The sequence below is a fragment of the Cimex lectularius genome, unplaced genomic scaffold, assembly GCF_000648675.2.
Source record: "Cimex lectularius strain Harlan isolate CLEC.00 unplaced genomic scaffold, Clec_2.1 scaffold59, whole genome shotgun sequence".
NCBI lineage: Eukaryota > Metazoa > Arthropoda > Insecta > Hemiptera > Cimicidae > Cimex > Cimex lectularius.
In genome coordinates, this window is record NW_019392794.1 from 1302576 (window position 1) to 1326716 (window position 24141).

Below are 24141 nucleotides of genomic sequence, written 5' to 3' on the forward strand. Positions count from 1 at the left end.
AGTATAATTTATTTGAAAATCAACATGGTGTGCGTACAAACAGGGATATTTTATTATTTATTATTATTTGTAAATACACAGGCTTATAAATGTACAGTTTGTTATATACAAACCTACCAAATTTGATATTTTAGCAAGCAATAGAATATTACTATCTTTTGATTGGTGTATTCTTATTTACTCTATAAAAATGTTAATTATATGAAAACAGACTAGAAAAAGACATGGTTGTGAATTTGCTCTGTGGGCAGATGAACCTGTAGTTTGGTCAATTCAAATCATTTTGGTATGACAGTCGCGTGGTTCATTTATATAAAATTTTGCGCATAAAAGTCATTATAAAAAACGGGCATAAAAGCCAAACAGTGATGATAGGCCGACCTAGATTATGAGAAACGACCAAATTAACTTACTCACGTCAAGTATACAAATCTGTATTTTTGAAATTAAATTGTATAGTTCTTACAAAACTATTTATAACTTCCGATTCCTTCAACAGGTAAAATTAAAGTTTATTGTGTTTCAATGATTTTATAATATGTATGGTGTTAGTATATCCCCAGCGATCCCGTAGAGAAAATATCTGGTTTATAAGATGTTTCCAAAAGTATTTTTAATCCTAATAAATAGATTTCAACATTAATCAGTAATCTTATAAGGTTGTTTTGTAAATTTTCAGTTTTATTGGTAATATTAATTAACAACACAATGGACATTGTGGGAATTCAAATAGCCAACAAACGACTCGTTGGTGTGGAATTTGTTAGAAAGCACTTGTATAATTTCATTAAAATTTATATTTGTACTTACATCGTTTTAGAAAGTTAATTTAAACAAAAGTGAACGCAGAATTAAAATTACTTGTTTCCACGTCTAAAGAACTACGACACATTCTAGGAGCATTCTGAAACGTTTTCAAGCTCTAATCGCATTAAAAATTAGCTGCCGCGTTTCGGCACTACACATCACTTTAATTCTTTTGGAATGTGAATCCGATTATGAACAAAGACAGTCGGACGATGAGCGCGGTGGGCTATTAAGAAAAATTATACACGTTAAAATTGAAAGAAACACAAAAGTGTCGAAAGGGCAGACCGAAAAACGCGACTCTCAGTAACTCACTTAGAAATAATGAATGCAAGACATAATTACAAGTCTGAGCCGTCTCGAAAAACGCTAATAGCATCTCTCACCGCAGTCGTTGTTCAATTTGACATTTTTTTCTTAGTCGTCATCCATTTGCATACCTATGTGCGGAGAATATACGGCGAACGAAAATACGTAATTTGATCAATGGCTGAGACTTCCCTCTTTGAAATATTTTTGTTACATACGTTTGATGGATTAGAAGGAATAAGCCTGGCGCTTATAACATTTCCTGATCTTACTTATTTGTTTTACAATTGAGCATTACGAAAGATTTGAGTGCTGTCTTTATAACAAAAAAGAGGAAAAACGTTTGTTTACAATTTTCTTTGTTTCCCAGCAGCAAACTTTGCGTAATCAACCTTTAAGTACAAAACTAAATATAGTATCTAAACAAGACATAATCTTTAGACTTTCTTATAAACGTATAAAGTGGTGAAAAAGTTTTATTTAAAGTCATTACAATAAATATGTACAACCTGGACGTACTTTCACGCTTGAACTTTTTTTACTTTGCGTTTCCACATTAGCCACCGGAAAAATTTATTTTCGAAGCGATCATCTTATCAAATTAACATGTGGGTAGAACCTCCGACCCGTCCCCCAGTGGGCCAACCACCAGGAGGAGGAACGGCCTACCATTTACTTTTTAATAGTGTACTTCCGTATGTGTCAATAAGGAGGGTCTTAACGGAAATATGGATAAAACCACTGACATCGACAATGGAATGGAAATAGAAAAGCCCACATCTCCCCAACCCCCGCAGCGAAACTTGTTCTGGAGGCCTCTCTGTCCACCGAGCAAGAAGGCACCAGCCGGGCTGCCAGCCTCGGAGCACCCGCCCCTCTTGAACCTTCGTTCACTCTCTAAATAAAAAGGAAAACTCCATCAAGTATTTCGGTAAATAAACAGCAGATAATTATAATGCTTCAATCAAATTTTTTATGTTTATGATTGATTGTTAATATGTTATTGCTTTAATACGTTGAAGGTTGAAGTTCGTCGGCAACGTCAACTGTGCCGTGTTTATTTCATTTATGTGAATAGCTAAAGTAGTTATATTTCTTCTGGACGACTTATTTTTTAATTCCTCGGGAATCCACTGGTTGCTTGTCGTAATACTAAGAACATAAGAAGCAAGAAACGGTTTGTTTCGCCACTTTGAATTGAAGTTACTTCAGACTTTGTAGAACCAGCAAAAATAAGAAAACCAAATATTATCAATTGTTCAAGACTTAATTCAAATAAGACCAATTCAGTTCTACAATTTTAAAAAGACCAACCCTAAATCTCAAAAACCATCTATAAACAGACTCTCTTTACCTTTTCGCTCGTGGGGTCAACATCCTTGAAAGCCTCTTTTTTAAAAGTATAAAACCTATTGTAGATTCACATAGAATCATTCCTTTTCACCAATTCGAATTCCGAATTGTAATGACTATTTTATGCCAAAATCGTGATGAAATCATGAATAATTTTTATTAATACGAACTTCACTATATTTCGCACTTTCCTTCCTCAGAAGATCATATAATTTTTAACCACAAATACAATGCCATTCTACGTACTTGCTTTTCTTTTGGTAGTAAATGTTAGTTATTTTCATTCCTGAAATGCCTCCTTGTTGTAATGATCAAAATCCTCGATAGAATCTATTTAAATCGTCCAGTACTCATAATAGATTCACATAAAATCAGTTTTCACCAGTTAGCCTTCTGTTTCATCAGTCCACAATCCAGCAAAGTTTCATAGTCGTTGCCAGATGTGTTCTTGGATCATAGTGTCAGATTTGCCTTCGGAAGAAAAAACAAACAAATTCGCACACATTTGTAACATGTTGTGTATATTAATACTAACAGGTTTCAAATAAACTATTTATTTAAAAATAAACATGTAATCTTTTGAGAGGATTTGTATATTGATACTAACAGGTTACAAATAAACTATTTATTTTTAAAAAAGACGTAATCTTTTGAGAGGATGAAATAATTGCTCTCTTAACAATTTTCCTTAGTATTTCATTTAGGATTAGGATAGAACTTGTTTAGTAACAGATCAACCAAGTTGTCGAACAGTTGTTTTGTTTAGTTTGGCGTGTAGTTTGTTTATGAGATTATTTATTAGTAGTATAGCTTATTAAGAGACTTAACTTCACATAAATCACACAGACCCAACTGAAGATTGGCAAGTTGCCGAATTGCGTCTTACTGTCCAACACAGCACTGAATAGGCAGACCAAAAGGATCAGTAACGACCAAATTTCATATAAATTTGTGTTCAATTGTCATTTACTTTCTTTGTGAGTTTATGTATAATTTATAGGGTGGGGCTATTTTCATCAATTGTAGTCAAAAAGAAGAGTTTAACGATATAAAAAACACAAGCTGAAGAAGGCGCTTTTCTGGATGATTTATTCATAAATGAATAGTCAATTACATACAAGGAAAACTGAATGAACTCTATGCACACTGTACACTGGTCCAGTATGAAACTGCCAGAATACAAATGTTTCAATTCTGGTAAACTCCAGTGCGACGTATTAATCGGTCGGCCCGATCCTTACTGATTTATCTTCTCGGAAATATATTTTGTAATAGTTGCCTAGTCACCTGCCGTCGGGCGGTCAGCTTTTAGTCGGACAGTCTGTGTGATTTCTCGTCGGTGAGATCAAAAGGACCGTGCAGGTAACACCTCTACCGTTTTTACAAATAACACCTATCCCCTCTGACGCGGGAACAACACTCCAGGCATATGCCCTCTGCAATTTCGCTTTTTGCCCCCGGTGACCGGATGTTATTGACGAGGAAGAACCGAATAACGACGACCAAGGTGTGAAAAAACGCATCGGAAAAAATATATGAGGGCAAATAAAGTTATTAGATACAGGTATGTTATTTTTACACCTTGGCCTTTGTTGAATTAAAACCTTTGGGTTTTTCTCTTTCCACTCTGAGTGGGTTCAGGACGACTTGGTTGCCAATATTTGTTTTGAAACTCTATCGTACTCATTCAAAGACGAAGTATTCTATTATTTAATCCTACCAAGGTAAATAGATACATTTGTCATATGTATATGGGTATTCTTATCCCAGATTTATATTATAATAAAGAGATTTAGTTGGTGTTGGTTGGTTTGAGAGTGGATAAAGTCATAAAGGATCATTAAACATTAAATTTGACATTAAATATTCAACATCAAATTTATTAACAATTTACAAAGTCCTTCTATTTTCGCTGGTTTACGTTTAGCCCGAACTCTTCTGTTTCACAGTCCATCATTGAAGAAGGCTGAAACGCGTCCAACGGGAACCAACGAGAAAATACGGACCCAGTGCAGTTTAACAAAAAAAAACAAAAAAATGCAATGGTTTATTCTCATTGCGTGGGTATGTCGGTAAATTTTTCGAGTTCACAGCTCAAAAACATGTCCATGATTCAATGTTTTTTTGTGAATCGGAGGAAATATGTGAGAGTGCGAGAGCGCCCCAACATGGTTCGGCTCTCCTCGAAGGAAGAAAAATCCAAAAGACAAATTTAATTTGAGAGATCAAGAATAACGACGACCATAAGTAAAATAAAGTGTGATTTGGACAACGCAATGCATGGTTCAAATTAATTAATGGTCTCAAATGTCAGTAAATTTATTCTTATATGACGGATGCTTTTTCTTCAGCAACATGTGTTACACACCGTAACCATTAGTATTTCCATTTTATAGGATAGGAGCAGGAAGATGAATGAAGAAACGAAAAGAAGAAAAGAATTGAAACATTTCTTTAGTATATTAAAAAAGTTTGGCTGAAGTGTGAAATGGAGACGAACTTATACGATTTTAATGAGGTATAAAGAGAAAAAGACCCCGGAGAGGGAAAACGCAACGTTTAATAGAACACCATCTTCAAATACATAGGGAGGGTATCAATAAAGGGGAAGAAAAGTACAGACAGGAGTTCCAACTGCAGAGAAAAAAACTTTAAGGAGAAATTTCTTAATACGGAAGCACAATTTGTTTTAATATTATATACTGATTTAAATATATAGATTAACATTAAAAAAATTAATTACAAATTAAAATTTTTCATTTTATATTAATAAGTTCTATCAATGGCAAGAAACAATACAATTTTGCTTACTAATAAAACACTAAAAAAGCTGATTTTAAAGATTTTAAGTTTGCAAATAGAACTAATGGATTTTGCTTCAGACAGTTGTATTCTTGTATAATCTAACACATACATTCCGATTTGAAACTGACATCTTTGACATCTTATCTCAGTTGTGGGACTTGTTTTCCGTTCACTTTTTCATCGGTGAAAAGATCATCATTCGCCAATCGGCTGACATGATAAATTGACCTTTTTATTATTCCAAAGCCCGGTCAAGTTACGAAAAAGGTCCTGCCAATTTTGAAAATCATGCCGGTTCTCTTCTCGAACAGGATCAGATTATTTTGCCCATTGCATCGATAACAAATCCAGAAAGGAAAATCATTTAAATTTTTTTGTTCACACTTGGTATGAATTGTTTTATGCTTTATTTATATTAGCAGGCCAATATTCTTCCCCCCATCCTATCATATAAAATTCTGAATATCTTGCTTGTATAAATATTTTATAAGACCGTATCCAAGAAATATTACGATGCCGATATAGTTTGATTTAAAATAATAGATTGTGCAGATAATCAATTACCAAAACTGAAAGAAAACAAAACTAAGTAATTGTAATAATTTAACGTTAAAGCATAAAATTTTATAACATTGAATGGCGGTGATTTTAAACAATAGAGCAAACAAAAACATAGGTGATATAATAATTGGTACAAAAATGTTATACATTTTTCACAAGTAATTTATTTGTTGCTTGTACGTATGAAATACATATTACAAATATGTGCATATGTTTTCTCTCCTGTCACAACACTGACCCTGCTCCGAGTGGTATGTTGAGTGTAGATAGGAATTCTGCAGTAGTGTTAGAATGGATTGAAAACTTGGTGTGAATCTTGTAGAAGCGGGATCGGAACACAAATTTATCTGAAATTTGGTCATTACCAATAATTTGGATTTGGCTGTGTTGGCCCTTCAGACGAGTTTCGGCATGTCGCCTTCTTCAATGTAGTGTAATTTGTGTGGTCAAGTGACTTAACAAACATTTCTCATAAAGAAAATACAAAAGTACAAGCCAAACAGAAAAAAAATTTCTGGTCCGGCAACGTAGTTGATTCGTTAAGAGGCAAGCTTCGCTCTAATCCTTTATGAAACACTAAAGAAAATCGTAAAAAGAGCAATTGTTACATCCTCTCAAAAGGTGACCAGTTTTTAAAATAAATAATTTATTTGTAACGTTTATAATACATTTTAAAATAGATATATGTTACAAATATGTACGTATTTGTTTGTTTTTTCTTCCGGTCACAACACCCGGAAGACACAGGATTTTGAGGCTACAGGGCGGGTTCTGAGGATGAGAAAGTGTAGAAATTGCTTGGGCATTATGATTAGGATCGTTCGAGAGCTTGGTATAGGATTTTTTAATTGGATCTGTTTGTTTATTGCAACTGTTAAAGAACGTAGAGGTTGTTGAGGATATTGAGGTTAGTGAAGTAATAATGAACTTGGGCAATTAGTGTGAGGACATTTGATTGGAAGGATTTGATGCGCTGGATATTGGATGATTTACCCCACTTGTGGGCGGGAATTCGAGGCACTGTACTGACAAGGTATAAAGTGTCTGGTTAAGTAGCTCTCTCGTTGTTGACGTACAGTGATAGTAAAGGCTTTTATTCAAAGTAAATATGCACTGGGTAAATTTTTCCTTATTCAGTTTTGTCCTCTGCTATTTGTATCAGCCCGATAAACTCAAGTTTTAATAGAATGATCGATGTTGCTTCATTAGGATTCGGGTTAGCTGACTGATCTGGGGTGTCATCAGCACAGGTGATGTTGGGATGTCAGAAGCATAAATGGTATAAATGGGACCAAGAATGTTCCCTTGCGGGTCGCCGGGTTGTATTGGTTTGAAATCTGAGTATTCGTTCCCTGCACCTCGGGGAGTATACCGGGAGTAGGTATAGAGCGTTTAAATGTATACAGACATGCTGAGTGCCCGACCCTATAAAAATCTAGGCCACATCCAAGAACGCACCCAAGCAATACTCTATCTTCTCCAGAGCAGAGGAAATAGTGACAATGACTATGAAACTTTGTTGGATAATGGGATGTCAGGGACCGAATGATTCTTTGTGAATCATTGGGTCGGTATGCAATGTAGGGTGGGTTTTAAAGTTTTAATGAAATCTTTCGAAAAGTTTGGACATCGCAGAAAGAAGGTTCATAGGTTTGTAGATAACATGTGGTTGAGAGGTTGCGTTGAGAGGTTGTTGTGACCTTTAAGAATGAAATAATCTCGGAATATTGGGAGAAAGTGTATGGTACTTATGATTGGGTTGTATTGTAGTTAAAAACACTATAACTTTCTGTCGATGGTTTCGCAGTATGATGGAGGTAAGTAGGCCAAATTCATAAAAATAATTTATGATTCATTATTATCTCGTCATTAAAATGGCACTACATTATCGTTTAGGTATAAAATGTTTTATTTTTCCGAAATACTGCTGATCTTCCCTCCTGCACCCAGATATTCCTTTACTGATATTGTCTTGCCTCCACTGTTTTCTTTTATAAAGTCCCGTTTGCATCCTTTTTTCACATTCGACCTGGGTCTTGGGATTTCAAAGGAATAATTTCTCTTTTTCCCTTTATTTTCAGGTTCGATAATAAACAAAACACATGTATTTATTATTAGTTTATTTTATAATACTGTTAGGAGCAAAATACATTCATAGCTGTACTCGCTGCTTAATAGCTTTAAAAAACAAAAAAATAAAATACAAAAAGAGGAAACTGTACAAAAAAATTATATTAAAATAAAAACTTAAAACAGGGTTAATGTGCGGTCAACTGATGACTCGACCTTACGCCTAGATTATTATTACAATGGACATGTATAAATAAAATGTTTATACAAAAAGATTCTAACGCAAATGATCAAATCTACACTAATATTCACAAATACTTAAATTGTCAATACATAATAGCAGCTAGCTAATATACAATACTTAACATATATGCAGATCAGTCTATTTTGGTAATCATATGTTACATATTTGTGATTCGTGACTTTGTAAACTTTTTTCCAACCTCTCTCGTTTTTTAAATTACTTTCAACCAGTGAAAATCTGCCCTGCTGCTAATACATATAGGTGAAATGCGGTGACTAAAAGGAGTGCGTAGTTTATTGTGTTTTTTTAAATATTTATTTAATTTCTAGAAAAACATCTCTTTTTGTTCGATGAATTAATTTTTTTAAATTAATTTTTAATATAAACTGCCATAATACTGCAAGCCTTTACATTTTTTTTCCAAAATTACTTTATTTACACTCCATTTCCTTACAATCAATTTTTCTAACCTAGAACTGGGAACACATCAAAATAGTTAACATTCTTCAAACAGCTTCATTCTTAAGCTTTTTGGACCAATGTTTGAATCGAACACTTTCATTATGTTATTATTGTTGTTTAAAAAACACCGAAATTTTCAAGCTGTGTCACTAAATTTCCATTGAGTCGTATCGGCCGGAATAAAATTCCAAGTAAGAGGGCCCATTTATTTCTGCCGAGCACGAGATATTTAACGCTAACATTGTATTGGATCTATTACCAAAACACACATAATAAATAGTTATAACAATCAGCACAATTACACTGCTTACATACGGTATTCTTATACACAACATTAAAAATCTATTATTACTAATTGATCTATAATACAAAAATTGTACACAAAATAGCCCAAGGCGACATCGAACATCTCTCATTTGCATTTTTAAATAAATTAAAAAAAGAAAACAAAATGAATAAAAAAATAAAATAAAACAAAAGTTAACTTAATACAAAATCATGAAATATCTGCGATTATGTACATCAGCACACCAGCCGTCGGGGTGGACCGCGGCACAAAAAGCTTGCAATAAATACTGAACCGTTTAACATCAACTCGGCCACTTCAAGCATTCGACGAAGAAACGAATAATAAATCAACTTATTTTTTCTAGTTTGAATGGTCAGAGATAGTTCTTAAAGATTGGTAAAAGCATGTGAATCTAGCAATTCAGAAATTTTAATGTTTTATATCAAAATTTGTAACTTACGGCAAATTTTTTATTAAAAAAAAAAAAAAAAAAATAGCGGTGGCATAAATTTTAATTCGAACAACACGAGTCAAATGGTGAAATCAATAAAGGATTTTTTTCTGTCATTTCCCAGGTTCCAAATGATTCTTACGGCGAAAAAATGTTCATTTTATATCTTAATTTTTAGAAGGTACCATAATTTTTCTAATAATTAATAAATAAGAGAATTAATAGATTCTTCCTGAACAAGAACTAAATTATATTTGGCTAGAAAATGAAAAAAAATCGCATGTTTACATTGCGATATTTTTTAATGTCAAATTTATCTTGAATTTGCTCATTAATTGCAACTAAATTTAGCTTTGAACTTTACATTAAATAAATCGTTTTGCTTAGGCACAATTAGATATACATTTGTATACACATTTGAACATTTCAGCGGTTTGGTTCATAACTTAAAAACGTATTAGGTCCGCAGGATTTCGTCTGTGGTCTAGACGTGATACAGTGAGAACCGACGGACCCAATCGCTCATAATACTGTCATCGAATTCATTCCGAATGCTGAAAGTGGCAGAGTTGTGCAGGATCGGCCCCTATCGAGAGGCAACGTCGCCTTTGTCCGAGTTCCGAATTTGGATTTCGGAGAGAGGGAGTTGCTAGTGAAACCGTGTCGGTTTTATTGTCAGTAACAGCGTTTTTTTCCAATCGAGTGTGTCGTCTATAAATTACAATTTTGGGAGGTGGGATGGTTTTTGAAATTTCTTATTCCGTCTTACCGTAATTGTTTACCGCTCTGTTCATCATCTTAAATCTATTTACAACATTTTTGTTGTTCGATTCCTATGCCTTTTGTGGTGATGCCTGACGGATGGCGTCATCTTGGACGGCCTGTTCTTCTGGTGATACTTGAGGATTTCCTTAGCGGCTGCGTCGGTGATTTTCGGAGAGTTCTTCGAGATGTGCCTGTTGTGTGCACCGACGTCGACGCCGGACACCTTGATGAAGTTGTAGCAGCCCTTGGCCCGCAGGGTCTCGAGTTTTTTCTTCGGCGGGTTCCTCAACGGCTTCCCGTTCGGCAGAAAGCCAATCTGACGCGGGGGACTGCCCGTTGAGACGAATTGATGGTAATTGTTTTCTATACCTTCTCTGAAGTAACAACTGAACCGGAGCTCTTCGATACTTGATCTCTGCAAAACAAAAACAAACAAGTATTGTAGATTAAAAATCAAGGCAGTTAATTAATCAGTAATTATATTGGTATATTATATTTCAATAAAAAGCTCATTATTGTCAGTCACAATTTGGATGATATTATTAGTCTATTAATAGAATATACGGTGTTAGATAAATAATTTATTGTATTTGAACTGTCCTATTTACATCACTGTCCAATTGGTGTCTTAAATAACCCTTATTGCGAACTTTCAAAAATAATTTTCTTTGCCATCTTATTTCTTTATCGTGCCAACGTTTCGATCATCTTGAGGCCTCAAAGTGTTTGTTTTCCGTGTAGATGCGTCATTCTTGTGAGTTATTTCTTTAGTTTCTTCAACCAAACCTATGCCTGGCGTCTAATTAAAGGAAACTATCAAGAAAAAGTTAGAATGTTGGCATGGCAAATCAACATTGCTTTTTCGGTGATAGGGCAAAAATACAATACTACCGAAAAAGGATAATAATAAGTTGAACAACTTTGTCTAGCGGCAAAATTTCGTTTCTTTAAAAAAAACAAAAAAAAAACAAAAAAAACAAGTGATTATTCTGATGTTATGCTAATGTTATGCTAAGACTACCGATGAGACAAAAGCACATGTAAATAATTAATTATCCCTCTATTGAATTCGATCAATGAGAGCTCCAACGTTCCCTCAACACACGTCCTGTTTTCTCACAAAACAACCGTCAAATACGACGGAACGATATTTAGGTTTAAATTATTCGAAAAAACTTGCGATGTTCGTAAATATAGTTTTTGGGAATTATTTAGAATGATATTACTTTGGTCCTTTCGTGTTTTATGACGTGCGATAAATAAACAATAAATGTTCTGAACACTTACCCCGACTAATTTGCCCCGCTTGTTGAGGCATATGTACTTCCTCGCGTTCACGGCGAAAATCGTGAAGCTGGCGCTATGATTGTGAGATCGCATTTTCATGTTTACTGTAACAAAAATCAAACAAACAAATTAGTTGAAAACCGGAGACAAACAAACAAACAAAAAAGGAAAAAACAACAAAAAGTCAAAAGTCGACATCTTCTTTTTCTCCCGGGACTTTTCGTAGCTCAGATCTAAAGAGTAAAATCAACAAGGCCCTAATAACAGAAAGGGTACACACTCCTCTCAAGACACCGGCGGGGTAAAAAGCGCCGCTGGGCCAATGGGAAAGTCGGGCTTTTCTAAGGTTCAATTCAAATGCGGTGTATGTAATATGTTTGTACACTACATTGATTTGGCCATTCGGTTTTCTCTTTCCACATAAATCGAATTATTTTTTAAAAAATTACTCATTTATTTAGTTATTTGAATATCAACTAAATCATTGAATATTAAATTGTGAAATTTTTATGTTATCTGGGGGTGTTGAACTTGATATTTATTCATTACCGATGATGATAATTTTCTTAAGCTTTAACACCTGTCTAGCCAGTTAGCTCATTTTCACAGTCGTATTACCCCGAAGGCAGACACACTGAAGATGGCACAATTTCATGTACACGCTTTGATAATTTTTCTTTTCTTAAACTTTTATCGGCTATTAAATGGATATTTGAAAATTATCACCTATCAAATAAGAATTTGAATATTTCCTTCCTAAGATTGACGTTTCTTAGTCTAATTCTATTCGAGTGAGTGATTTATATATGGTCAACTCTACACATCCATGCACAATTATACAGGATAGTGCTATAACATCACGCAATTTGCCTCATATTCATCATGTAACCCAAGTTAGACAGCAGGGGCCGTCAACAGCTTGGTCATTGAAGCCTCCCAACTCATGTAGTTTTTAAACCTAGGCACACTCTCATTAATTCTTAAAAATATTCTTTTCTATTTACTCACTCATGAAGAGTGGTTGAGTACACGATGTTCCTCTAATACCATTTACACATACTGAATGGCCCTCTCCCAGTATACATTCACTCTAATAAATACATTCACTCATAATATACACAAACGAAAATACAAAACAAGATATCTACGAAGTACTACATACATTAAAACATTTCTTTAAAAAAAGCGGAAAGGGGATCCAAAGACTAGCTGCCGTGTTCAAGCACAATCCTCATTTCAGGTGGCATTCCTACACGCTACAAATTAAATGGGACACATGGATCAACCTTCCTCTATGTGTCAGAACATCCGCGGGCTTTGGCTCAAAAATGTCTGTGTGCTGATTCTATTGCGTGAGTACGATCCCCCAACAATTCAGATCCTCCGAGGATGAGCACCTATTGACCGAGCGCTTGATACGTGAGAGCTTCTCTGCCGATTCGGCCCATCGACTCTGCCATTTCGTTTAATCACGTTTTAAAGCATTTAAGCGTCGTAGGACCGGATTGCGGTTAAGTCGGGAGGTTGGGACGTCTTGCCCTTATTTATCTAGCCTGCTTTTCGTTACCCTCATGAGTTAGTGTATTGGGATCCAGACAACAACCACTATTTTCCCGAATCGCTCAAAGTTATGATATCTCTCCAACAAAAGAGTACCCAGGAGGACGTTAAAAGTCATGATAGCTGTCGTTAGGTCCGTAGGTTCGGGTTATTCCATTTTAGTGTAATTGTATATCTATTTTTACTCGTACAGTTTATTGCAGTTTGCCGTTTACACAGAGTCAAAAAACTCGAGGCTTGTTTATGATAAAAACAATTTTTTCAGCCAAAAAATGATCCTTAAAAATAAATTACTCAGCTAAACAAAGAGATTTCAGATTTCACCAGTATTTTAGGATTCAGAAGAGAGAATCCTTCGACAAACGTTGAGAATGTTAGATATTTTTTGTAATCATAAAAATGATGGATGTTCTATGTTTTTTCTTTTTCTTTTGATTTTATTTGTTAGTGACAATTTATCTTACACGTTAGAAGAATAACAATCACCAGTTTTGTGACAAGGGACATGTTTAATACTATTTAAATAAAGCAAATTAATTAAGAGAGGATACAAAGCACAAATTCCATTGGGTGTTGCGGCGAGGGTTCATAACTACTTTACAATAGATTTTTTAAAATTATTCTCATATAAAATTTCAAGGGTAATGCCGGGAATTGAACACAGAACTGCTAGCGTGGCCAACACGAATCGGACGTGAAACTGTTTATCTCAGCAGATATCAATCCTACAATTTTCCTTAAGTTTTTAATGTATTTATTTGATAAAACAAATTAATTCTCGACAACATTTACTTCATTACCATTTTTGAAAAAGCTAATAATTTCTGAAATACTTGCAAAAATTTGGTAAAAATAAGTATTTTAACAGTAAAAATTGAAGCCTTTTGAACATGAATATAGGGTATATTCGTGCACCACCAATTCAATTACTGTAAAGATCACAAGGTTGGCCCAAATGTTTGGATAAACTGTATAATAGTTCAAGTTGTTTAGTCTGTATATTAGTTCCTCTGTTGAGTCAATTGTGAGATTTCATACAGACCTCTGTAAGTGGCGAGAAGCCGAAACGCGTCTGACTGGCCAAAACAGAGACCAAACTAAAAGTTCATTACCTTGAACGTAAGAAGAAATCGACAGTAATGTATTAGAATAAATATTTCAGCATAAGGCATCTAAAATATGCTTTTTCCTTAACACTTTAAGTTTGGAGTAACCATATTAATCAGAACATAATCACTCTACAAATCAACAGTGCAAGTGTTCAAATAATTACAACTGCGTAGAAAAGTTGAAATCATAACAAAAACAGTGAGCCGTCGATTTGAAGTGTAGTCTCGTCCTTCCTTTTTTCTCTCATCTTCTCATCCAGCGGGCCTTGAACGGGAGGGAATAAATTAGAAACGGAGGACGAGGTGAGACGAGGCACGAAATGAAATTTGACGCATGGAATGCTCTCCGGCCGTCGTGATCTATGTGTTTACCTGACGTGGGTGGAAGCGCGCAAAGAGACCAATCACACACACACACACACGCACACACACACACACACACACACACACACACACACACGCACACACACACACACACACACACACACACACACACACGTACACACACACACACACACACACACAGAGTTTTATCTGATGCCAGGTTTCATTACCGGGCGCATTCCAGTTTAAAGTGGGCAGCGGCCACGTAAATGGAAAGGCCGACGTCCTAATTAAATCATGAACCCCATAAAAATCATACGGGAGCATTTCAAACGGGACCGCAGAACTCAAAAGGCCTCGATGGATCGACAAACTTTTTGACCAATCAACAGTTGACATATATGACGAAACCTCTACTATCCTGAAAATCCCTGCATACAGAATCGAACTATGACACAACAAATTTTAACAAATTGGACTGTAAACTTTCGTTTAAAATCGCTAACAGATACAATAGGTCGACAGAAAATGATCTGTTTATTTAATTATTAACATATAAGCTTTCTTGTTTCACTTATAATTAATTATTATTACTGCATTTTTCCTTTAAATTAACCTTTTTTATTTTTTTTAAATTTCAAACTAAACACTATTTAACATCAAATGAACAGTGAAAACGAACATTCTTTGATTTCAAATTAACCTTTTTAACTTCAAATATACCTTTTTTTAATTTGAAATTTTCTTTTTTTAATTACAAATTAACCCTTATTAATTTAATTAAAGACAGTAGTTTTCGTGTAGTAATTATCGTGAATTATTATGTATGGTGATTAGTGACCGTTAATTGATAATTATTATTATATTTTTCAGTTAAATTAACCATTTTTAACTTCAAAATAACCCTTTATAACTTCAAATTAATCTTTCTGATTTCAATGTAACCCTTTTTAACTTCAAATATACCTTTTTAAAATTGAAATTACCCTTTTCTTTAATTTCAAATTTACCTTGTTTAACTTAATTAACGACATAATTATTTTATTTCTAATATTCTCTTTTTATTTTAAATTAACCCTTTTTAATTTTAAATGAACCCTTGTTAACTTCAAGCTTATTTTTTTTAAATTTCAAAATAAATACCATTTAACTTCTATTTTTTAATTTTAAATTAACCTTTTTAATTTCATCTTAACTCGTTTTTTAAAGCATTAACACACTTAAAGAAGATAAAATTTAATTTAATTAACACACATTAAAAAAAATTAATTTGAAATTGAGGGAAAGCTATATTTGTTTTTATATTTAATATTACATATCTTTTAATTTTAATTGTATTTAATTTGTATGGGATCTTTAGATAAGAACAATTGTATATATTTTTAGAAAACTGTCAAAGTAAAAAAGGAATCTTTTTTCAATTTTCCCTTTCCTTAAGTTTTTTAATGCTTTAAACAAAGGTTAACTTGAAATTTGAAATGGGTAATATGAAGTAAAACAAATTATTTGAAATGAAAAAGGGTTAGTTTGATGTTAAAAACAGGTACTTTGAAAAAAGGTATTGTGAAAAAGAAAAAAGTTAATTATTATTAATATAGAATGATGTTATCCACGCAAACTCTGCTAATCGTCTTAAGTATAATAAAACCCAGATGATTTCTGACGAAAATAGTAGCTTTCTCGACGCTGTATGCTATTTCGTTGCGGCTTGCATACCACATTACAGTTACTTATAGTGAAAGTGTTGACAAAACTGGAACTAAAAAAACAAGTTGGATTGAAAAAAAAGTGGTTAAAGGTTATTTCGTTGAAGGTACTTTTTAAAGAAATGATCAACTCAGCATTTCGGCTTATCTTTTTTGAAACTTCGGGGTGCTGTATTTTCTATTATTACAGCAGGGGAGTTTAATTTCTGCATGCACCAATTACATTATGACATGCATTTAGCAAATCAATTCAGTTCGTGGTCGTGAATGTACATTAACATTAGTTGGTCAGTACTACATGTTATTTTAAATGGTGATTATGTTTTCTAAAGAATTTACTGTTTCTATCTTATTTACATTTATCAATTTAAAAACATATTATTAAATCAAAATAAAGTTCATGTTGTTGATAAAGTTACGGAAATATTCAGTAAAATCCTTTAATAATTCCCCCAGTGATAGGGCTAAGATCTGCCGCTGTATTCTAACCTTAATCTTTCCTAGTTCATCATAAATAAGAACGTTTTTAAAATATAATACTAAATGCACAAACTTGTGGATAAATTTGGCTAAACAAACATGAATATAAATTATGAGTTGATAAAGCTCATGGAAAATTCTTTGAACGGAAAAAAAGCAATCGAAATTCAAAAGCAACGATTATAAAAGACTGCTGAATTAAAAGAAATATAAAAAAAACTTTAAGCATTAAGTGGTAATGACATATTGATAGAGAGGTGTTATTTTTTGTACCTTTCCCATGTCACTTAAACCACATGTATGATGAAAGGGGCAGCAGTTTGTTTGGCCCCAATTATTCCTAAACCACAATCCCTTTGGTAAAGGGTCAAAAGGAGGCTCGATATCCCTTTGGAGAAAAAAAATTAAATATCCTTTCGCTTGAATTAATATCCGACCACCTCCGCCGTCTCGGATTAACAGGACGCCAGGTTTTTATACCGATTAAATCCCAGTCATCTTGTTTTTATTCCCGCCTTTTTTTCCTGATCTTGTCTCGATAAAGGTGTGAAAAACCGATGTTTTTCAAGAGGCAATGTTTTGACAGGTATGTCTGTCTAAAATGAGATATCTATTGTTTAACGCTACATTTGACGCTGATTTAAGTGTCGAGGACGTAACAGTTTTACAAAACGTTATTTTTACTTACCACAGAATCCCATGCACATAATGCTCTATTCCAGTATTATTGTAACAATGTTTACCGTATAGGGCAATGATTTACGTACCCTAGGAAAGGTAGTATTGTATCCGTAAACAGAAAACGTGCCGAGCTCGAAGGCGACAAACGTAAGTGCAACAGCCATTTCATAAAACATTAAACATTACGTTAAATAATGTTTTGTAGTATATAGTAAAACAAAACAAAAATAAAAGCGTTTTAGCACTGTTTACCACATCTGGTCCTTATTCTCTCAGATATGACCAATATTCTCATTGGTCCAGATTTTATTACATGAACCCCCTAATAAAAAGATAACCTTTCTAGATATGTCAGTTCATCTTAACTTTTGAAATCATGAAATTTCTTCCTCTTGTCTGCGGTGTGATAAACTGGTAATTTGCTCCATACCAATCATCATGGTCTGAGGTGGTCTGTCAGACTTGTTTCGGTATTTCGCCATCTTCAGTGGTAGGTCTTTTATGATTACTTTTAATTTGAGTTCGTGAAAAATGGTAGTAAACTAAAATCAGGGAGGAAATCTCTCAAAACTGAGATTTCATTCCATTTTATGATTTTTCCCAAGATCTTACGCACTCCGATAGCCTACGTTTTAGTCTAGGGCTTTGAGGTAAGAAAATAGGGAATTGCATGAATAGACGGAGACAGATAGAAAAAGAGAATAAATTTTCTCTTTTCTTGGTCCCAAGGCACACAGGACATAAATATAAAAAAAGGCTGACAATCTTGCCAGATGGGTTCCTCAGTGATACCGGAATGGCCAAGTTCTTAAAATAAAATTCATATATCAAAAAATACCAAATGACAAAGGCAGGCAAAAGACTTTAAGGAAGTCTTGACTGGAGTTACAACAGACTTGCTACAACAAAGACTTGCAAAACTTACATTAGTAGTATTTGAAGTCTATTAACTGGTAATTGCTAACTCAATCTTCTGCTACTGTGCTAAGTGTAGACGAACTTAAGCTAATGAGTGATTTCTAGTGTGCGTTCTTAAGCCTTTGGTCGTAGATGGCAAAACAAATTTACTTTAAGATGGCAATAAATAATAAATTATATTGTTTATTAATTTATTATTTTATATTATATTATTATTTTATAATGTTTCAAATATACTTCATACAAATTTTAAACTTCCAGTATAAAATGATTTATTATTATCTATTTATTTCCGATTGAAATGTATACGATACTGAATATGACGAAATGCCGAAACACGACCAAGTGAAGTCAGGCAGACCAAGATGATCGCTAAAGATCAAATTACATATTTTTAAATATTGATTTTGAAAAATATCAACACTCTAAGAAATATAAGCTTGAGCTATTGAAATATTTATTAAATCAATATCTTAAACCGTTCAAGTGAGTCTTAGAAAGAAAACTCATTTTTCAAATAGTTTTTCACCACTTAAGCTCGAGTGGTATGCGAATCATTAGTCAATACGTTGACTTATCTTCATCTTAGTCTGCATATTTTCTTAGGCATTCAGGCCTATTGGTTGTGTTATCTTTAATGAATGTCAGTATTGTCTATTGCGTCAGCAACAGTGTAGAGTGGCGAAAAGTTCAAAAGTTTTCTGATTGATAACTTCAACAGGGAAAAGAAATCCAAAGATACACCGTTTGCATTCTTTTTATACCTAACCTTAAAAGGAAAACGTATAGAAGATAGAGCACTCTAGAAAATAATTTAATCAACAAACAGACGTATTATATTGTCAATCCCTGTTGACTTTACACTCTCCTCTTGGCATTCGCCATTTGCATCTGCTTTTGAAGCGGAGACGAGTTACATAAAAATGTTGGCAACGGAGTGGAATGCAGGCTCAGAGGGCGAGAAACTATGACGGTCTGAAAGTTATCGTCTCGTAAAAAAAGACAAAATATCCGAATTCAAGGATTGTTTAATCCTTCCTAGCGATCCTTCCGAACACGGCTATCGAGGTAGATATCTTAATAACCACGGATTTAAGCTCATAGTTTTCATGTTAATAATAAAATAATAGAAAATATTCGCCGTATAACGGTTTGGAAAAGAAACGGGATTGAAACGTATCTTTTTTATTATTGCTTAGCGTCTCACGCACACAGCCCCAAACACTCGTCTTCGACCTTTTTTGGAAATGGGAACAGTGACGATAACCGACTTCTTCTTTAACCTGGGCATAGATAAAAATAACAACTGTATTGCCTTTTTCCTTAAGCGACTACGTTTATTTATTTTTTTAGGCTTATCTCTGAATTCTTTAAAAAATGTTTAAGATATCAAAAGTTAAATCTTTTAAAATGTTCCCATAGATTTTCGTTTATCTTAATTATTCTAAAAAACATTTTACTATTTTTTAATGGCTCTAAATTGTGTAAAGTGTGTCCCAATTAATTATTAGCCCGTTGTGTAATACATGTTTATAACATTTATGTGTAACAATTATACAATCAACATTATATATGTAATAATATAATTTAAACAACTTTAGAGGCTGGTCGTTTCCCTCATCTTTGCTTGCCTATGCCTATCTCATTGTTATGTCTGTCAAAAGAGTTTCGGCTTCTCGCAACCTTAAGTGGTGAATCTGTATGAAATCTCACATCATAAACACATATAATACTGCATCTGTTTACTGATGGCTACGAAAAAAGTTAAGGAACCCGATCAGATATATCAAAACAACCAAGCGGCTCTAAAAGCATTAGCACATACAAAGGTCGCGTCCAAAATGGTGAAAGCATTCAAAATCTCTAAACTAGGGAAACTTAACAACCCGATTAAAATTTGTAATTTTCATGAGTTGCGCACTGGCATATACAATTCTAAAAATAGCTAAAAATGATGATTTATTAGCAGTTACGAAATCACATAAATATTCTTTTATTACAATAACTTATATTAAAATTTGAGATTTTTTCTCTCTTGGGTACAAGGACACATAGGAACTGGGTGAATAAACAATTAGACAAATAAGCCTGAGGAGGTTCTGCAGATCACGCAGAACGTAAAATTGGGAATACAAGATCAAACAGTGTCTCCTCCATCTTCGATTGGGTCCAAAACAAAAGGATAAATATGCCAGACCTAGTAAACACATGATTACAGAACCCTCTCCAAAACTGGCAAACATATTATACAGAAACAAAAATCTGCCACTCGTTTTATCTTTCAGTGCGAATCAATTTCATAATAACCTAAGATTCCAACTAAACCCGGGGAAAACATTGCCAGCAAAGGCAGTCAATTTTTATGCAAAAACGGTTGAGAAGAAAACTGTAGTTAAAATATACATAATATGTACAATGTTGAACTATAAAATAAACATCAATTTTACATTCATCTCACTGGGAGTTTATCTTCTTAAGGTTAATCCATTTTCATATTTACAACTGATGTTTTGTATAGGTATTGCGCATATTTTTTGCTATGTTCAGATATGCAAAACCAGTGCATCCAATGCTGAACTTCTGACGTCTTATCATCATCGACATTTAAAAAATCACCTATCACTGTCGTGTTTACAGTATTTGTGTCTTTCAAACTATCACACGAGCCATTTATTATATAGATGGTCGCATCAACGTGATGGTTGTACCGTCTTTTTTTCACTGGCAATTAACGCCATGCGGCCTATTTGCCGTCGGCCTCGTAAATCCACTTCTGTTTTACACGAGGCCGCATCTCGCCCTCGCAGTCGGCCGCGTAGGCGTCTCCCGGCGCCGAACCCGGATTATATAACTTGAAAGGGACACGGGTTCCGAGAAAAGCCTGGGCCATCAAGAATTCCCATATGTGTCAATAAGGTGGACGACCGTAAATTCAGTCGGCCGCTTTTTCTCGCTGAAAAGGCCGTACGGTGAACTAACAACATTGTAAAGAAAGGCTTTTACGTTCTCTCGGATGTAAATAGGACAGAATGATACTTCGCTTTACTGCGGCATGGCCAATTATGACGAATGGTCAAACGTCCATTTGAGTGCGATAGCCTCAGATACAAAAGTACCGGTCAGACTGGTTAACGCTGGAGATAGCAGAATCAAGGAATGCAATCCACTGCGTTGAAATGCGAAATATTTCTCTTTATACATTCCAACATTATGTACAGCATTCTTAACTTAAGGAAAAACAAAACGAAAAAAGTGATCGACGTGAACCTGTTTGGTCCAAATTGGCGCTCGATTTCGCCTATTTACCTTCTATTCTTTTATAGAGGTTTGAAAAATTTGGTTTTTTCTCACACATTGCATTATGACAATAATCTGAACAACCGAAGTAGTATGACAATTTCCCTTCGATGTCTGTAAGTCATACAGTCTGATGAGTTTATACTTTCGTCGTTTCCGAACGTTCAGTTCCTATACTCGCCGTTTTGGTCTGACATTGGGTTTGCGTTATTTATATTTATGGATATTTAATTCGACTTTTTATTACATAAGCCTACATTGAAGCTGGCGAACGCAGACACTGTTATGTGGTTTGACGTTTGAGATTCTTTTACACAGTGGCTGGTTTGATATTTTTGAATCAGATTTCTGACATCTCAAAATGTCATTTTCCCTGAGATCTGAACTGCCGGAAGTTTGTTTATTTGACATAATAGTTCATATTCTATGTTCAACATTGTAATTTTATACAATAAATCTTTTCTTTGTTCTTTTATACAAAAATAAATTTTCCTCAATATTAATTTTAAAAAATATATATATCCACCCTTTTTTCCAATATATGGAAGTTTCGTAAATGAGAATCCCTGGGTTCGAACGTGGGAGTCGCCAGGACGCTCAACAATCTCCGAAGGAGGGATTAAAAAAATGTCGGAGAGAGGGATAAATATTAGCTAATAGCAGGCGAGAGGTGTTATACTTATTTAGCTCAGACACTGATTGGAAGCAGGCCTATTAGTTAGCCACTAATTCACATTTGTCCGGTCCGATGGCTCGTACATCCTCCGCGGGCGAGCCTTCCTCTTTCGAAATATCGTCTTTTGATAAACAGCCCTTTTTACCGGCACTGGCAACTCATCGAATTATTAACCAATTTGGATTGTTTCTTTCGCCGGGAGAGGGCCGCCCGTTAAATAACTCCAATTAAGGGAGACTAATTGGCCCGAGTAGGACATTATTATTGGATCGTAAATCGCTTTCGATGTGATGTGTAATTTAAAGAGAAAAAATAGAATCGCTTCTTTCACTCAGGGGTCAACCTCTGTTTACTATACTGTATAAGGTATTAAAATAGTATTGGTACAAAATTTTAGGTGTTTTATTGACCAAAAACATTTGTGATATTGATTGACTTGATTTGATTGACTGTGTATAAATAAAAAATTGTAAATGATTTTATTAATTAACGTTGAATAAATATTCGAAAAAACAATCAAACATGGAACAACGAGAATGGGCGGACTAGCCATAAATGTAGAATTTTAGATGAATTAACACAAAGTAGCAGCCATGATTAATTTCGTTAACAGCATTTTGGGTTCACAGTTGCGATTTTGGGGGAAACAGGGCTGTTTAACTTTATAGATATTTTGTGAATGAATTGATTGTCCTATAAGGTAAGTACTATAAGGCCTCAGTTAGGTTAGTTAGAGGAAGGTAGTATGTGTTAAGAGTGATGGGGGAAAAAGACAACCCTCTTGTATATAAAATAGAAAATAATATATTTAAGAGTGGGTTTAAATTTAAAACTGCATGTGTTGGGCTATAATGACTGACCTGTTTCGTCATGATCAATTTGTATCCTAGTTTGATAGACGCAAACATGATTGCTCCAAGCCAGAGTTTAAAGAAATTAACAAACAAGAATTTAAGCCATTGCACTTGTTAATACAAAGTCGTAAACAACGAGCAAAACTGGCAACTAGCCAATATCAAATTCATTCATAGTCCAGTTTACTCAAATGTATTTATCCAGATCTAATTTAACCAAAAGTTGACAATATAACCAGCGTACGTCCTAATACCTAATGCCGTAGTCAAAATTTTTGTATTTCAATATCTGCGATATACATACAAAATGTTTTGTCAAGAAACAAAGGTATTATTTTTTTTCTGAAAACGTTCGCCTTCCATCTTCGATTTTTGGGATAGTCACAAAAATAGATTCTTTGCCTGGATAATAATCGCATGGGTATTTTGATGATACTAGGATGAAAATATTAGATATGTGTATTGCCAGTATTTTGGAGCGGAGAAACAAAAATAATATAAGTAATTTTTAAACAATACATACTTATATTATATAACAATATACTTTTTATTTTATCCAAGATAAGAACGAATAAGCCTAATTTTATTAAAGAAGATATGTAAAAAATACAAAACGTACATAAACTAACAGACGTTATCAGTAAAGTAGGTTAGCGTCGTTGCAAAATAGGTTAAAAATTTAAATATTTTTAGCAAGGAACAAGGTTGATAGAAAACATAGTTGATTTTCTACCCTCCAAACCCTAGAATTCAAATTTTTGTAAACAAAGTTTTTGTCTTTCATCTTAAAAATGAGTCACATTTTTTCTTCAAAAATCTCAAAAATGGTGATCACAAAATCACCAATCTACAGAAAACATGGTAGGGCTTTAGAACCTTATAAACTTCACTACTGTACAAACACCATCTCCGTAAATAAATTAGACCCGGGAAAATAACATAATACGTGTGCCCAGTGTTCTTTTTTTATTTTATCCTTACTTCTCATTTATAACGTCATAAAATCCAAATCTTGTTGACACAATCTAAAAGAAAAAATATTTCGATTGCCAACGGTTTATAAACGTTCAATTTGGATAAAATTCATAGGAGTTATGAATTTTTAAGTGGAACACCGGACGTTGGGTTCAAAA

The 24141-nt window shown here is 34.0% G+C and overlaps 1 protein-coding gene across 8 annotated transcripts in view; it reads right to left on the reverse strand.

The window, feature by feature from the left end:
- Positions 1–7940: 7940 nt before the first annotated feature.
- Positions 7941–24141, reverse strand: part of LOC106661928 (fibroblast growth factor 17-like) — a 121100-nt gene continuing 104899 nt past the window's right edge. For all 8 annotated transcript variants that reach the window (XM_024227925.1, XM_024227924.1, XM_014385689.2 and 5 more), the window contains 2 exons: positions 11404–11507; positions 7941–10531 (listed from right to left, as the gene is read on the reverse strand). In XM_024227925.1, coding sequence (XP_024083693.1) covers positions 10160–10531; positions 11404–11507 — 476 coding nt within the window. In that variant the 3' untranslated portion in view covers positions 7941–10159. The remainder of the gene's footprint in view (positions 10532–11403; positions 11508–24141) is intronic.